We start from the raw sequence: 18,437 nt of genomic DNA, 5'->3' as shown, positions 1-18,437 counted from the left end.
TTTCTTTCTGAAAACCTAGTCTTCTGAATTTGCTGTCTATGGAAGCTGAGTGACAGCACATGTGGGAACTGTAAAAGCATCCATGATTATCATCCGGTTTTCCTTGAAAAAGTTTTGACTGAAAAATGGATAAAGTCAAATATTTATGCTTAGGCTAGGATTCCATTTGTTTTTTTTCCCAAGCGTTTATTTCACTGAAAAAAATGCCAGAAAAAAACAACAGAAAATACGCCAGTGCAATTTCCTGTGTCTGACGTTTTTTTCTGGCGTTTTTGCATTTGAGTTGAAATTGCATCTTTGTCCCCTTTGGCATTTTTTTAAAAATGTGTTGGGTACCAAAAAAAAAAAAAAAAATGCAGTAGGGATGGGAAAAATTTATTTAAGGAAATTTTTTTTATATAATGAACTTTTAATAAATTTTTAAAAAAGTATGTGTGTGTTTCACTTTTTTTTCTCAAATTTTTTTTTTTAGGTAGTTCTACTACTCCCAGCATGGAACACACTGTTCCATGATGGGAGTAGAAGTACCTGTACAAATAGACATATCGCCCCGGTTGTCACTCCTGACACCCAATGCGATCATCCTAACCTTTGCAGAGATGCGGAGCGGCTTTATACAGCGCTCACATCTCTGCTCTGTACTCTGGCCAGTGATGTGAATAGAACGCAAATAGAATGCAAATCCGCCAAGGAGCTGAAAAATGCCAAAAAGAGTGAAAAAACACCAAAAGGATAAAAAAAACACCAAACTGAAAAACGCCAAGTGGAAAAAACATTTGCGATTTCTTATTGATTTACAGCTAACATCTGTCCGCAGCGTTTCTTTGGCCAAAAAAACGCTATGCGACAGAATTGGCGTTTTTCTTGGCATTTTTCCTAAAAAAAAAAAAAAAGTGGAATTCCAGCCTAAGGATGACGTCAACACCTAAAGCTCACAGGGTCCTTCTCAACAAATAAAACAATGAAGTTCCTCAGTCCTCAATTTACCATCCGTCCCAAGTACAGATGTATAATGAATGTCTGGAAATTATATAGTTGAACATTAATATTTATAAAAAAATGGAAAATCAATACAATACTGTAATAAAAGCACACAAACAGCAAGGACCTACAGCTGTATGCTGCTAATACCACCCCTTATATATATACAGGGTGGGCCATTTATATGGAAACACCTTAATAAAATGGGAATGGTTGGTGATATTAACTTCCTGTTTGTGGCACATTAGTATATGTGAGGGGGGAAACTTTTCAAGATGGGTGGTGACCATGGCGGCCATTTTGAATCCAACTTTTGTTTTTTCAATAGGAAGAGGGTCATGTGACACATCAAACATATTGGGAATTTCACAAGAAAAACAATGATGTGCTTGGTTTTAACGTAACTTTATTCTTTCATGAGTTATTTACAAGTTTCTGACCACTTATGAAATGTGTTCAATGTGCTGCCCATTGTGTTGGATTGTCAATGCAACCCTCTTCTCCCACTCTTCACACACTGATAGCAACACCGCAGGAGAAATGCTAGCACAGGCTTCCAGTAGCCGTAGTTTCAGGTGCTGCACATCTCGTATCTTCACAGCATAGACAATTGCCTTCAGATGACCCCAAAGATAAACGTCTAAGGGGGTCAGATCGGGAGACCTTGGGGGCCATTCAACTGGTCCACGACGACCAATCCACTTTCCAGGAAACTGTTCATCTAGGAATGCTCGGACCTGACACCCATAATGTGGTGGTGCACCATCTTGCTGGAAAAACTCAGGGAACGTGCCAGCTTCAGTGCATAAAGAGGGAAACACATCATCATGTAGCAATTTTGCATATCCAGTGGCCTTGAGGTTTCCATTGATGAAGAATGGCCCCACTATCTTTGTACCCCATATACCACACCATACCATCAATTTTTGTGTTCCAACAGTCTTGAAGGGATCTATCCAATGTGGGTTAGTGTCAGACCAATAGCGGTGATTTTGTTTGTTAACTTCACCATTCACATAAAAGTTTGCCTCATCACTGAACAAAATCTTCTGCGTAAACTGAGGGTCCTGTTCCAATTTTTGTTTTGCCCATTCTGCAGCACCTGAAACTACGGATACTGGAAGCCTGTGCTAGCATTTCTCCTGCGGTGTATATAACAGTGTATACGGATCCTGGAAGCCTGTGCTAGCATTTCTCCTGTTGTGTTGCTATCAGTGTGTGAAGAGTGGGAGAAGAGGGTTGCATTGACAATCCAACACCATGGGCAGCACATTGAACACATTTTTTAAGTGGTCAGAAACTTGTAAATAACTCATGAAAGAATAAAGATACCATAAAACCAAGCACATCATTGATTTTCTTGTGAAATTCCCAATAAGTTTGATGTGTCACATGACCCTCTTCCTATTGAAAAAACAAAAGTTGGATTCAAAATGGCCACCATGGTCACCACCCATCTTGAAAAGTTTCCCCCCCCTCACATATACTAATGTGCCACAAACAGGAAGTTAATATCCCCAACCATTCCCATTTTATTAAGGTTTATCCATATAAATGGCCCACCCTGTATATGCAAATGGCTGTCTATATTCAGTGCACTTTATAGGATCAGATATACTGCGTTATTTGTTCTAACTTATATTAAACTCACAATCGCCCACTATATGTGCTATATGACCAATTCAGATTATGGTATATAATCTGTATCACAATATAACAATATCAGTATCTTAGATATGAAAATACGTAATCCTCTATTTGTTAGATGCAAATCCTGAAAAAGAATAGTTCTCTGTTTGCTGATATATAATTCCTGTAAAGCAAAAAAGGTGACTCCTGAAAAGAAGGCAAATCCTGTAAGAAAAGCTCTTCTGGTATCTGATATGCAAAGACCCTGTGAATGGAAAGGCTGCAATGTTATGCAATGTTTATTCCTGTAAGGAAAGATGCCGGCACCTCGTGCCACTCACCACTCCCGCTACACAGCCGTAGGCGTCCGGTCCCTGGAGTACACTGTCCCGATCTGTCTGCTGGAGGTGGCGATGGAAGCGCACCTCAGCGCGGCCGCTTGCTCCGGCGGGATCTCCACAGCGTGTGACATAGGTAGTCAGCTGATTGCAGGTCAGCTGACCGGGAGGGCGGATTGGGGATTCTGTAAGCCAGGTATATGCTCCGTCCAAGTTGTTCTGTATCCGGCTGGCAGGATCAGTGCTCTATATAGTCCAATGCTCTGTATATACAATTCAACAGGGCTTGCTGATACCAGTGGTGGCTTGTCTTGGAATTGTAATAAATCGTCTCTCTGTTAGACAGCAGAGGAAAAACTTGAGAAATAAGTTCCTTTTGCAAAAACGCAGTGATAGTCCTCCTTCTCAATATGAATGGGGTGCAAGAAAAAAATGTCCAATGTCTATGAAACCAAACACGTTTTGGGGTGTATAAAAGCAAGAACAAATTATATAATACCCCTTCTTCAGTGGTATAAAACATGAAATGAATTCTGTGTTCCTTATATCTGGTGTGCGAGGTCCTGCACCTGTGTGCCACCTCGTATCTCTGGAAAATATGGGTTGGATTCATTTGGATGCTTCAATATATACTACATTATGATCTGGAGACACAATTGTAATTAAGAGCAAATAAGGTATAAATGCATATGTGTACATATATCTAGATACCACACCTAATGATAGATGACACAGTAATGTAGGTAATACAATGTAAATATGTAGAAAAATGTGAATATAAAAAAATGACAAAAATGGTGACAATGCATGAAAGTGAAAATAATAGTAATAAACATAAAAATAGAATGTAAAATAAAATAATGGAAAAAATAAAAATGAATATGACAATAAAAATAAAATAATAATAAAATAAAATAAAAATGAATATGACAATAAAATTAAAATAAAAATAATAGTGAAAAATAAAAATAGGAAATACCGGTAATAATAATGAAATACTGTCTAGATCTTGAAAAATAACGGAGATATATATTGGGATGGGGACCGTACAGGGGGTCGCCCCAATATTGCAGACAGGGTGAGCCAACTTAAGTTTGGAACCAAGAGGACTGAATTCCAATGTGGAACTCTTCAGTTTTCTGTGAGGGATGGACTCCATACAAGGGCTCGCCCTGTTTGCAATATTGGGGCGACTCCCTGCATGGTCCCCATCCCAATACATATTTCTGTTATTTTGCAAGATCTAGACTGCATTTCATTCTTGTTATTTCCTATTTTTATTTTGACTTTTATTTTTCACTATTATTTTTATTTTCATTTTATTTTTACTTTATTTCTATTGTCATATTCATTTTTATTTTTTCTATTATTTTAATTTACTTTTATTTTCACTTTTATGCATTTTCACCATTTTTGTCATTTTTTATATTCTCATTATTTATTTATTTTTTTACATATTTACATTTATTACCTACATTACTGTGTCATCTATCATTAGGTGTGGTATCTAGATATATGTACACATATACATTTATACCATATTTGCTCTTAATTACAATTGTGTCTCCAGATCATAATGTAGTATATATTGAACCATGCAAACGAATCCAACCCATATTTTCCAGAGATACGAGGTGGCACACAGGTGCAGGACCTCGCAGACCAGATATAAGGAACACAGAATTCATTTTATGTTTTATACCACTGAAGAAGGGGTATTATATCATTTGTTCTTGCCTCCAAAAGGTGTTTGACGGAGCATATACCTGGCGTCCAGAATCCCCAATCCACCCTCCCGGTCAGCTGACCTGCAATCAGCTGACTACCTACATCACACGCCAAGGAGATCCCGCCGGAGCAAGCGGCTGAGGTGTGCTTCCATTGCTGCCTCCAGCAGACAGATATGAACATTGCAGCCTTCCCATTTACAGGGTCTTTGCATATCAGATACCAGAAGACCTTTTCTTACAGGATTTGCCTTCTTTTCAGGATTTGCCTTTTTTGCTTTACAGGAATTATATATCAGCAAACAGAGAACTATTCTTTTTCAGGACTTGCATCTAACAAATAGAGGATTACGTATTTTCATATCTAAGATACTGATATTGTTATATTGTGATACAGATTATATACCATAATCTGAATTGGTCATATAGCACATGTAGTGGGCAATTGTGAGTTTAATATAAGTTAGAACAAATAACGCAGTATATCTGATCCTATAAAGTGCACTGAATATAGACAGCTATTTGCATATACAGGGTGGGCCATTAATATGGATACACCTTAATAAAATGGGAATGGTGGGGGCGTGGCCTGGACGCGCATGGCGGAGGACGCTTGATCAGTGAGCTCCGTCTGTCTCCGGCTCTATAGCGGCACACACCGGCTAAATCCTGCTCCGGTTCATATCTCCTGCTTGGCTAACTGTTCCTGAGTGTGGTGAGCTATGGCCAGGGTGAAGAAAGGGAAGAAAAGTCCACTAAAACTCACCCAATTTTACCCGCAGCGGACTCCCAAAATGGCGCCAGCGGCCTGCCAGCTGCTGGAGCGCTCGGAGTTTGTGACCACACCCACTCTCCTGCTTCTAGAGTAACTGTCTCACCAGGAGGTCAGTCTTCCCTGAACTCGGCCAGCTCAATGCACGCGACCTCCTCTCTTCCACTCACTCCGGCTCCCCCAGCAACTGTTCCTGCCTCCCAGCACCCTGCAGTGCACTGCGGCTCCCCTCCTATGAGCGCTTCCCCTGCCCTGACGGAAGTGGCCCTGCTGGCTGTAGCGGCCGAACTCACCTCCACCATATGGAGTGAAATACGTTCAGCGGTGAACAGTATCCAACAGGAACTGCACACGCTCGGAGCCCGCACTTCACATCACATGTGGAAAACAAGATTGGAGAGCTCACCTCTGCGATACTGATATTGTTATATTGTGATACTGAATATAGACAGCTATTTGCATATCTATCTATCTATCTATATATATATATATATATATATATATATATATATATATATACTGTATATATATGGCAGTATTAGCATCATACAGACATAGGGCCCTGCTGTTTGTGTGCTTTTATTACAGTATTGTATTGATTGTCCATTTTTTAATAAATATTATTGTTCAACTATATAATTTCCAGACATTCATTATACATCTGTACTTGGGTCGGATGGTATATTGAGGACTGAGGAACTTTGTTGTTTTATTCTTTTTCTATCTCATATCTATCGATCTCATATCTATCTATCTCATATCTATCGATCTCATATCTATCTATCTCATATCTATCTATCTCATATCTATCTCATATCTATCTATCTATCTCATATCTATCTATCTCATATCTATCTCATATCTATCTATCTCATATCTATCTCATATCTATCTATCTATCTATCTATCTCATATCTATCTATCTCATATCTATCTATCTCATATCTATCGATCTCATATCTATCTATCTCCTATCTATCTATCTATCTATCTATCTATCTCATATCTATCTATCTCATATCTATCTCATATCTATCTATCTCATATCTATCTATATCATATCTATCTATCTCATATTTATCTATCTCATATCTATCTCATATCTATCTATCTCATATCTATCTATATCATATCTATCTATCTCATATCTATCTATCTCATATCTATCTCATATCTATCTATCTCATATCTATCTATATCATATCTATCTATCTCATATCTATCTATCTATCTCATATCTATCTCATATCTATCTATCTATCTCATATCTATCTATCTCCTATCTATCTATCTATCTATCTATCTCATATCTATCTATCTCATATCTTTCTATCTTCTATCTATCTATCTATCTCATATCTATCTATCTATCTATCTATCTATCTATCCATCTATCTCATATCTATCTATCTATCTCCTATCTATCTATCTATCTATCTCATATCTATCTATCTATCTATCCATCTATCTCCTATCTATCTATCTATCTCCTATCTATCTATCTATCTATCTATTTCATACCAATCTATAAAAATGTACACAGGTTATGTTATGTACACAGAGCTAAAACGTATAAAGCTTCTAAACTGGTGGGCATTGTGGAAGCTTTGGGTTAGGTGCTGTAGGTTGTTGTTGTCCTTGAAGGTAAATGGTGTCAGAGTTGCTTGGCAGCCACTGATCTTCTTCCCATTCAGCTGTCCGCTATCTAATATCTGATCACTCTGACATATGGTCAATTCTTTTCTTGTTCATTAAATTTTCTCCCTTTGTGTTAAATCCAATTTATCCTCTTCTCAGGTCTGTTCAGCAAACTTGGCTTCACTCTTTTAACACAGCACAGCTGCTGCAAACTGGGCATTTGTAACTCAGACTCAGGACTTATGGTTTATACAGGGAAAATGTGGTGGAAATAATACAGGATTACATCACCTATAAAAATTATATCCAATTGTTGAAGGTCACTTTCAATCACCTTCTGCTCAATTGAAAAAGCTCTTCAGTTATGGTGCTCTTACATGCAGCTCTACCCGCTTCCACAAGCACTTGCAGTCCTAATAAATGCAGGAGGGACCTGGACTTGCCCTTTAAACAGTGACAAGTCACAGTGAGCTACGGGCATTGCATCTGGTGCTTGCGATTCACCGATAATTGGGGGCTGCACCATGACTTGCCCCAGTTTAAAGTGGGCAGGTCCTTACTTTTATCAAGATTGCAAGTGCTAGTCACAGCCAGTAGTGATGTATGTCAGAGAGCCCTTAAAGGGGTATTCCGGTGAAAAACTTTTTTTTTTTTAATCAACTGGTGCCAGAAAGTTAAACAGATTTGTAAATTACCTCTATTAAAAAAATCTTAATCCTTCCTGTACTTATTAGCTGCTGAATACTGCAGCAGAAATTCTTTTCTTTTTGAAACACAGAGCTGCTGGCTGACATCATGAGCACAGTGCTCTCTGCTGACATCTCTGTCCATTTTAGGAACTGCTGGTCTGTCCCTTTTTAATGCGAATCGAGGTGGGCTTGTAACTATCATAAACATAACATGCTCATGGTGGCCACCACAATACTTTAGTGAAAATAAGTTAAATCTTTTATTCCAGTTTACTAGATTTTTACTATTTTATGTATCTGTCCTTCTTTGATAGATCTTAATGGATGGCCCAGTATCACACAATGCCACTCGCAACAGCTGGAGACATTCACGTGTCACTGGACTTATGGAAACTTTGAGAACTTATCTGGCTCGCTAAAACTGCAGTATATGATACCGTATGGCTCTTTTTTTTTTTTTTTTATATAATATACGTAACAGTGATTTTGAGATATTTTAATACTGTAAATTGTAAAGTGCAGGTTTATCTTTAGTGAACATACAGGTGTACTGTAAAAATGTTATTATCAGGGTAGGAAATGTACATGTAGTAAATGTACATAAAGATTATTACATTACAGTAATATTCGTACATTTACACACAATACCACATAACTTTGCTTTGTTCACCTTTCCTCCAATCCAGACTCATTTCTACCGTATATACTCGAGTATAAGCCAAGTTTTCAGCACGATTTTTCGTATACTCGAGTGAACTCTCCGCCTGTCAATCCCTTCTCAGTGGTCTTAAACCTGCGGACCTCCAGATGTTGCAAAACTACAACTCCCAGCATGCCCGGACAGCCGTCGGCTGTCCGGGCATGCTGGGAGTTGTAGTTTTGCAACATCTGGAGGTCCGCAGGTTGAAGACCACTGATGAAGGGATTGACAGGCGGTGATGATGACGGGGGGTGTTAAAGGGGTTATCCAGGAAAAAACTTTTTTTTATATATCAACTGGCTCCAGAAAGTTAAACAGATTTGTAAAATACTTCTATTAAAAAATCTTAATCCTTTCAGTACTTGTGAGCTTCTGAAGTTGAGTCGTTCTTTTCTGTCTAAGTGCTCTCTGATGACACGTGTCTTGGGAACCGCCCAGTTTAGAAGAAAATCCCCATGGCAATCCTCTTCTAAACTGGGCGGTTCCCAAGACACGTGTCATCAGAGAGCACTTAGACAGAAAAGAACAACTCAACTTCCGAAGCTCATAAGTAATGAAAGGATTAAGATTTTTTAATAGAAGTAATATACAAATCTGTTTAACTTTCTGGAGCCAGTTGATATATATAAAAAAGTTTTTTCCTGGATAACCCCTTTAATGACGGGGGTCTGGATGATGACGGGGGGGGGGGGATGATGACATGGGGGGATGATGTATTTCCCACCCTAGACTTATAGTCGAGTCAATAACTTTTCCTGGGTTTTTGGGGTGAAATTAGGGGCCTCGACTTATATTCAGGTCGGCCTATACTCGAGTATATACGGTAAGTTCTTGCAGCTGAAACATATACCAATAGCATGATGCTTTTACCACCATAGGAATGGTAATAGGCATGTGCCCAGTGGTGCCTGTTACCTTCACACATGACATTTGGCATTTAGGCCAAAGAGCTTTATCTTGGTTTTATCAGTATTTTGTTTCTCATCGTCTGAAAGCCTGCACCTTTTGGCAAACAGTAAAGAAGTTAGAATACTTTCTGTAAGCATTAAAATAACAGTATCCCTGGTAAAAACTTTTTTTGTTCATGCTTAGGCCTTATACATTTTATTTTTATTTCTTGCATTTAGTGGTATGAATTGGACTGATTGTCCTGACACTGTGTCTGATGGTGAAAATAGCTGCTACTTCAGTGAAGAGCACACTTCTATCTGGGTGGGGTATCTAGTCCGTCTTGTTATTGGAAACATCACCTTCGATGAATATTCCTTCACTGTCAGTGATATTGGTAAGTAGTAATCTGCAAATAGTGCAACTTTTTTGTATATATATATATATATATATATATATATATATAGATATATATATATTTTTTTTTTTTTACAGTTCCTCTCTATATACCTTTATAATTATGGATATTGATAAGACTATCTTAAAGGGGTACTCCATCACTAGATTTCTTTTGCCCTATCCCAAGGATAAGGGATAAGAAGTCGGATCGCGGCACTCCAGCATTCTGAACATTTATGTTCAGAACGTCGGCATGGGGCTTCCATGATCATGACATCACGGCACACCCCCTCCATTCATGTCTATGGGAGGGGGCGTGATGGCTGTGGAGCAGAAGTACACAGCCGTCACGCCCCCTCCCATAGATATGAATGGAGGGGGCATGACAGCTGTGGTCACTCATCATATGACAAGGAGTCGAATTTGCTCAGTGCAGTGGATTACTGGGGTGCCGTGATAGAGATCGTGTGGGGTCCCAGCAGCCAGATCCCCTGCGATCAGAAATCTTATCCTCTATCCTTTGGATAGGGAATAAGATATCTAGGAGTGTTGTACCCCTTTAAAATGTGCGTTGATGTCCTGTGTAAGACTGGGTTCACACACATAGTATTTTGGTTATTATCTTCAGCCAAAACCAGGAGTTGAAGATTTGCACCTTTGTCTGTGTTTTGGACCCACTCCCATGTTCGCTGAAAAGACAACCAAAAAACTATGTGTGAACCCAGAGTTTCCAAGTTTTATGCGAATAAAGCCTAATATTGTTTCAATAAATCAACTTTCTTATATACTTTTGTATCAACTTAAAACCTTTTCTTTCTGTCATTAATAGAACTATTCTTGTTTAAAGGGGTATTCCTGGAAAAAACTTTTTTTTTAAATATATATATATATATATATATATATATCAACTGGTTCCAGAAAGTTAAACAGATTTGTAAATTACTTCTATTAAAAAATCTTAATCCTTCCAGTACGTATGAGCTTCTGAAGTTAAGGTTGTTCTTTTCTGTCTAAGTCCTCTCTGATGACACATGTCTCGGGAACCACCCAGTTTAGAAGCAAATCCCCATAGCAAACCTCTTCAAAACTGGGCGTTTCCTGAGACACGTGTCATCAGAGAGCACTTAGACAGAAAAGAAGAAGCTTAACTTCAGAAGCTCATAAGTACTGAAAGGATTAAGATTTTTTAATAGAAGTAATTTACAAATCTGTTTAACTTTCTGGAGCCAGTTGATATATATAAAAAAAAAAGTTTTTTCCTGGATAACTACCCTAGTAGTCTGCCCCTGGATATTAAATGTCTGGGTGGTCTGCAATTAACTCTAAGGGTAAGGTCTCATGTGCCTTATTTTGATGCATTGACTTCAACGGGTAGGAAATAAATGCAGCACCAAATACACATCAAATTACGGTACGTGTGACCTTACCCTGAAAGGATATTCCTGAACGTCCTGACAGAGTGTGCAGTGGCACAGAGATTGGAATGGATGCTGCCCTTCTGATGGCTGTATACACAAATCACATGATCCCCTGCTTCCCGTCCTGATGATCGTGATTTGATTCTGCAGATTTTATGCTGTGAATGTGATGCTTTGTAAATCAATATAAATAAATAGCTAAACACATCATGAAATCAACAGCATATATAGTATGTGAACATACCCCAAACAAGAATAGTTATTATGTAAAGGACTTGGTGAAGTTCGAATCATGGTATTGTCCACTGCAGCAGAAGATGATGTGTTAAAGGGGTATTCCAGGCAAAAAAATTTTTAGATATATCAACTGGCTCCAGAAAGTTAAACAGATTTGTAAATTGATCCTTTCAGTACTTATTTATATCCAGTTGATATATATATAAAAAAATGTTTTTGCCTGGAATACCCCTTTAATCTTGTAGAAAATGTTGACTACCTGTGATGGTGTTAGTGAGGATGAGGGTTACATAAGACATCATCTGAGTACTGGAAAGATCATAGGAAAGAAAGTTGCAATGGGGGTCAGACCTTTTTGGAAGAGTATGTTTATCCTGTTAGAGGCGCCAACCTTTCCATTGTTATTATGCTGGTGAGGATAGAACTTTCTCTGACATGGACAGTAAGATAGAATTATGTAACTGCGTTGATAATTATAGATTGTCTACTTTTATGAATAAACTGTCTGATATCTGCTTGATATGGACGTTGACATCTACCTTTACGTAAACTGTACATGTGTGGGGCGTTTCCCCTTTTGACTTCTATTGTTTGTATGTTTTATGGTGAAAACCCAATAAACATTTACTTAAAAAAAAAAAAAAAAAATTATGTAACTATTTAGGAATTGTTTAGAATTATTAAATATAAGAATAATAAGAAACGGACATCAAAGCTTGATAGAATTAATGTTGTTTCCCGTTTCTTTTATTTTTCTTTTATTTATTTTTTTCTTCAGTGGACACCACTGCCATCCCCAGAAGCTCATCTGCTGTCCAAAACAGAGGGCCATTACTGAAGGACCTGAAAAAAACATGTAATACTTCTCAGATATTGTAAAATTTAAAATGTGATTAAAAAAAAAAAAAAAAGCATGTGCAAAATTATAAATGATTTAAAAGTAGGGCCTATCCCACACACTAAATCTTAGTGCTATATAGATGCAGAAACCTATTTAGCAAAAAAATAAATAAATATATATATATATATATATATATATATATATATATATATATAAATATAGAATTAATAGAAGTATGTGCATAATTATCGTTGAATAAAAAGTAGGGCCTGTCTATACCACCCACTGATGACCCAAATCTTCGAGGTATATAAGTGCAGGTACCTATGTCACTAACTGTAGTGAATTGGTCCTATGGATAACAAAAAATGTCACAAATCCTTCCTGTAGAAGCAAAAATCTTTGTTTACCCAGTCCAACAAATGTGTTTTACCCAGATGGTGCTGGACTCATTATGGGACAAATTGGGAGCTAGTACACACTACAGTTCAACCATAAAATAGGATGATGGCCCAGATATTTTACCGTATAGCGAGATTGGCCATTGTTAAAAAAAAAAAAAGCTAACCAGCCTCATGATAGAGCCACTTACTGCCGACAGCCCGCGCCTGAGATCTTAGTGTGCACTAGTCCCCAGTTGTTCCCCTGATGAGCCCTTTACAATCCAAGGACATGGTTTTGGCTTATTTTGGGGTACCCTGGGTACTCTTGCTATTTATGTTGTTGTTTGAGATTTTACTTTGCGCTGGGTGAATTTAGTTGTTTTTTTTTTTTGTTTGTTTTTTGTTGCTTCTATAGCGCAAGTTTTGTGATTGTTTTTTGTTATCTATAATTCTAGTTCACAACTGTCCTGTAGTAGTATTAGGCCAGGTTCACACTACGGAATTACTGACCTACACTTAAACACCTATTTGGCCACTAAGATTTAGGCCATCAGAGAGTGGTATAGGCAGGCCCCACTTTCCATTCAATTATAATTGTGCACATACATATTTTTGTGAAATCACATTGTTTTATCAAGTGAGATATTAAAATCTATATTTTAATACTGAACAGCTGTAATTCTTCTTATACATTTGGCACTCTGTGTGACTATGTAAGTACAACATTGGTGTCACCTTTATGAGCATGTTCTAAAGACTACAATTTGTTAACAAAAATTTTTTTTTATATAAAATAAAAAATTGTAATAAAAATGATCACTACAGGCACACAATTTTAATGTATAAATAATGCAGATAAAGTAAAAGAGTACCCACACAGTCATAATCCAGTCACCATGCCAGTGGCTATATTGTTCTACTAAATTAAGATTGCTCAAAATGGCCCAAATCTTAAAGGGGTATGCCAGGATTTTTTTTTATTTGACTATGCTACAGGGGCTGTAAAGTTAGTGTAGTTCGTAATAAAGTGTCTGTACCTGTGTGTGTCACTCCAATATTTATTTTTACCAGCATACAAAATGACTCAGATTTTTTCCAGCTTGCAATGTGGCCGAGACCTGACTCACTAGTCATCTGATGACAGGGAGCCTGTCTGCTTCAATGGGTGGAGGGATTAATCTGCAACAGCTGTAGGCACCATGATTGAAAACAACACTGATTTGAATGGATGCAGCTCATTTATGTTTCAATGGGTGGGGTGGCTGATGTGTGGGAGGTAGGATGATGGAATTATGGGATTTGTAGTCAAAAAATGAAAAGTCAAACAGGAAATACTAGTTCACAAAAAGCTAGCCACAGTGTTATGGTAATCTCACAACATAGCCATTTAGCCCAAAGACAAGCGCAGATCCTTCCTAAGCATGTCCATTACTGTCTGTAAGGTACGTACTAAAATCACCTCATGCTGGATAACCCCTTTAAAGGGGTACGAATGGGTTCCTCTGGGGATCTGTCTGAATGCCAGTAGGTGATCAGAAAAAATAAGTTTTTTCCATTGTATACTATTTGTCCTTATATCTTTATTACATAATTTTTCTAATAGATCCTTCTGGAAGGCCAAGTATCACACTTTGTCGCTCACCACAGCAAGAGACATTCGCATGTTACTGGACTCATGGAAATTTCCGCAACTTATCTGGATCACTAAAACTGCAGTATATGAAACCGTACGGCTCCTTTTAATCTTTTATTGTTGCTATTTATTTTTTTTAAATCACCTATTTACATATTCTCATAATTTTTTACTGTAAGTTCACTTTTAGTGAGTGTACACTGCCAGTATATGAGGCAAATGCATACATAGGCCGAAATATATCATTCTGTCAGAGACAAAGCAGAAGCAGAACCAACACAGGGAAAACATTAATGGAAAGAATTTGTATTTCGAACCCACTCCTGGTTTTGAGAAACAAAACATTTTTCATATTCACCTAAGTGCAACGCTGAGTGTCCGTACTGTGCAGGCTTACAACTTTAGTTTTATTTAACTCTGTCAGGAGCTTTTTTCTTTGCAGCCAATTCACAGACGCTTCACATCGGAGATCAAAGAGCTCACACAAATGTGAGAGCTGACGACGTTTCATGTCCCCTTTGTCAAGTCCATTAGTGTTAACCCTCCACCACAATAAATACATCTCAAATCTTACAATAACTTAGTTCTCAAAATAGAATGAGATTCATTTAAAATCAATTCATACAAAATGTATCATTAAGTAGTAACGGGAATAGCAAAATTACAAAAAGACATTAAAACTACAAACGTAATTAATACTATGTGGTATTAGTGCGTTTAATTTCTGAATCCAAAAAACCTGGCGCTGTAGGAGTTTCTTATGTATCTTTTCGCTATTAACCCCTTCTACTTCTTCCAGGACCATCCACCTCACCTCACTAACCTGATGTCCCTTATCACAAAACTCGTTTCACCAAACTTTTCCTCCTTCCCTTCTGTTCTCCCTTCTTGTTTCTTCTTTTTAGAAAATTACTCATTGTACCTTTATGTTCAGTAAGCCTAATTTTTATTGGACGTGATGTTTATCCAATGTACACTTGTCCACATGGACATTTAATAAGATAAACCACTTGTTTAGTATCACATGAATACCATCCCTTAACAGGATACATAGTACCTTTCATGACGTCAGCCTTAATAATTCCTGTACAGTGCTGACATGATAAACACGGGAAAGTACAATTCCATTTTGTTTTTAAGAATTTTGGTTTACTCATTTTATTTTTCTTAATCTCTGCACAAATTAAATGGTTAAATTAAATACACTTCCCTTTCTTATAAATAAATCTAGGACATTCTGAGAAAAGCTTCCCGTATCTTTCGTCAGCTTTGAGTTGTTCCCCAGTATTTATTAATGGTCTAAGTACATTTCCATTTAGTTTTTAAGAATTTTTGATTACTCATTTTATTTTTCTTACCATCTGCACGAAATAAATGGTAAGCAACAGACTGCCCTTTCTTATAAATAAATCTAGGATGTTCTGAGAAAAGCTTCCCGTATTGTTCGTCAGCTTTGAGCATTCCCCAGTATTTATTAATGGTCTTTTTAAAGGGGTACTCCACTGGCCAGCGTTCGGAATCCCCGCAGCGCAAAATCAGTGTTCAGGACATTTAGTTCCGAACGCTGGCCAGTGGAGTACCCCTTTTAATCAGCCTAGCATGACCATCATATGTCGGTAAAAAGGAAAAAACTTACCGTATTTCAAACCGTTTTTCCCCTTCTCTCTTCTTTTCTTCTTCCTAAGATCTTCTCTAGGTATTTTGTCAACCCCGCACCCCAATTTTTCTACTTCTGCATCTTTTTTATATCCTTTTTTCACAAATTTCTGAATCATTACTTTTTATTCTTGACCTATTCTTCTTCAGTGCTACAAATCCTTTTATTCCTTAATAACTGACCTTTCGGTATGCCACTAAATACCTAAGGGGATTGATTACTTACAGTATGGTGCAACATGATGTTACGAGCTGTTTTTTTTGTAAAGAGTGTAGTATCTAATATCCCGTGTACGTTCTTCTTGACAAGTACATCCAGGTAATGTACTTCTTGTATACTGCTTTCTGTAGTAAACTCGATTAGTGGATGACATTGGTTCAGGTGTTTGACGTATTCGTCCAAAAATTCTTGAAAACAAAATGGAAAGGCACTTTCCCGTGTTTATCATTTCAGCACTGTACAGGAATTATTAAAGGTGATGTCATTGTGCATCCTATGAAAGGTACTATGTATCCGGTTAAGGGATGGTATTCATGTGATACTAAACAAGTGATTTATCTTATTAAATGTCCATGGGGACAAGTGTATATTCCACGCCCCCTGAGGAAGCACATTGTGAGCGAAACGATCGTTGGGGCTTGGTGGGTATGGTCTGGCATCCATTTGTATATTAATATACTTTTTATGTGCTGTTTAGCAGTGTGGTGTTCTATTGTTTACTGGTAGTCCCTCTTGTTATTTGCTGTTCATCCACACTGCCATAGACATACATATTTCTCTTTGCTTTGTCAGACTCTATATCCACCTAGTTCTCTGCTATATTCTGTTGCCTGACTGTTTTTCTTTCTTACTATTGTTTAAGAAATATGTTTTTATGTTGCTCTCTTAAGTTTAATTCAATAAAATGTATATCTTTTGTACTTTACCATGGTCCTGTGCATTAATCTCCTTTGATTGGGTGGTGCAAGTGTACATTGGACAAACATCACGTCTGATAAAAATTAGGCTTACTGAACATAAAGGTACAATCAGGAATAGTCTAAAAAAGAAACAAGAAGGAAGAACAGAGGGGAAGTAGGGAAAGTTTGGTGAAACGAGTTTGGCTAAACATTTTTGTGAAGGGACATAAGGTTAGTGAGGTGAGGTGGATGGTCCTGGAAGAAGCAGAAGGGGTTAATAGTGAACAGAAATGAAACGCACTAAATCCGCAAAGTATTGATGAAGTTTGTAATTTTAATGTAATTTTGCTATTCCTACTACTTTATGATACGTTTTGTATGAATTGATTTTAAATGAATCTCATTCTATTTTGAGAACTAAGTTATCACGAGATTTGAGATGTATTTACTGTGGTGGAGGGTTGACAATAATGGACTTGACAAGGGGGGCAGTGGCCCTTGAAAGGTCGTCAGCACTATAATCTCTGATGTGAAGCGTCTGTGAATTGGCTGCAAAGAAAAAAGCTCCTGCTCTTGGGTGAATATGAAAAATGTTTTGTTGTATCTGGAAAATTATTTCTATATAAAGCATATGAATTATAGGGGTATTCCGGCTTTATACATCTTATGCCCCATAGAAAGGATAGGGGATAAGATGTATGATCACAGGGTCCCACCGCCACTCGGTCCCACCAACCATGATATCACGCCATGCCCCCTCCATTCATGTCTATGGGAGGGGGCGTGACGGCTGTCACTCCCACTCCCATAGACATGAATGGAGGGAACGTGGTGTGACATCACTAGGGGGCGTGGCCGTAACATCACATCCCCATCTCTGAGGCAGCGCCTGGCACAGAATGCCGGGGGCTGCACTGAGATCGCGGGGGTCCCCAGCAGCGGGACCCCTGCGATCATACATCTTATTCCCTATCCTTTGGCTAGGGGATAAGATGTATAAAGCCGGAATACCCCTTTAAGACAACGTTTTTGTGGATTCCGTGTTACTTTGAATTATGCAAAATCAGGGCCACATATCTACTAAACTGAATTTAAATTATTAAAGAGACCTATAAAGAAGTGATTTGTATCATTGGCAATAATATCCACTTTTTTCTTGTTTTTAGTGGTATGAATTGGACTGATTGTCCTGACACTGTATCTAATGGCGAAAATAGCTGCTACTTCAGTAAAGAGCACACTTCTATCTGGGTGGGGTATCTAGTCCGCCTTGTTAGTGGAAACATCACCTTTGATGAATATCCCTTCACCGTTGATGAAATTGGTACTTTATTTTTTTAACAATATATTTGTTTCGTTTTTCTTGATCTCTGCTTACTGTCCATACATGCAACTGTTTCATTTTTATGTTTTTACATATCAAGATGAAAATCTGATTGTGTTTATATGGGACAGATTCTGGGCTTGATTTGAGCCCCCCCCCCCCCCTAAATTATAGAATTAATTTATGGTTTTACCCCTAATAAAACTGAGCATTCTGGATCTTAGCCTGTGGGTTTTTTATTGCCTAGGTACGTTTTATGGATACGTTTGGGGAAATGGTCTAAT

The 18,437-nt window shown here is 37.8% G+C and overlaps 1 protein-coding gene across 6 annotated transcripts in view; it reads left to right on the top strand.

The window, feature by feature from the left end:
- The window catches only part of GHR (growth hormone receptor), a 397,172-nt gene that overhangs the window by 359,750 nt on the left and 18,985 nt on the right, over window positions 1-18,437 (top strand). For all 6 annotated transcript variants that reach the window (XM_056540836.1, XM_056540829.1, XM_056540822.1 and 3 more), the window contains 5 exons: window positions 8,089-8,212; window positions 9,602-9,759; window positions 12,195-12,272; window positions 14,244-14,367; window positions 17,996-18,153. In XM_056540836.1, coding sequence (XP_056396811.1) covers window positions 8,089-8,212; window positions 9,602-9,759; window positions 12,195-12,272; window positions 14,244-14,367; window positions 17,996-18,153 — 642 coding nt within the window. The remainder of the gene's footprint in view (window positions 1-8,088; window positions 8,213-9,601; window positions 9,760-12,194; window positions 12,273-14,243; window positions 14,368-17,995; window positions 18,154-18,437) is intronic.

This window comes from Hyla sarda, chromosome 1 (assembly GCF_029499605.1).
Source record: "Hyla sarda isolate aHylSar1 chromosome 1, aHylSar1.hap1, whole genome shotgun sequence".
Lineage (NCBI taxonomy): Eukaryota > Metazoa > Chordata > Amphibia > Anura > Hylidae > Hyla > Hyla sarda.
Note: the sequence above shows the minus strand (reverse complement) of the source record. Positions and strands in the feature narration are given on the sequence as shown.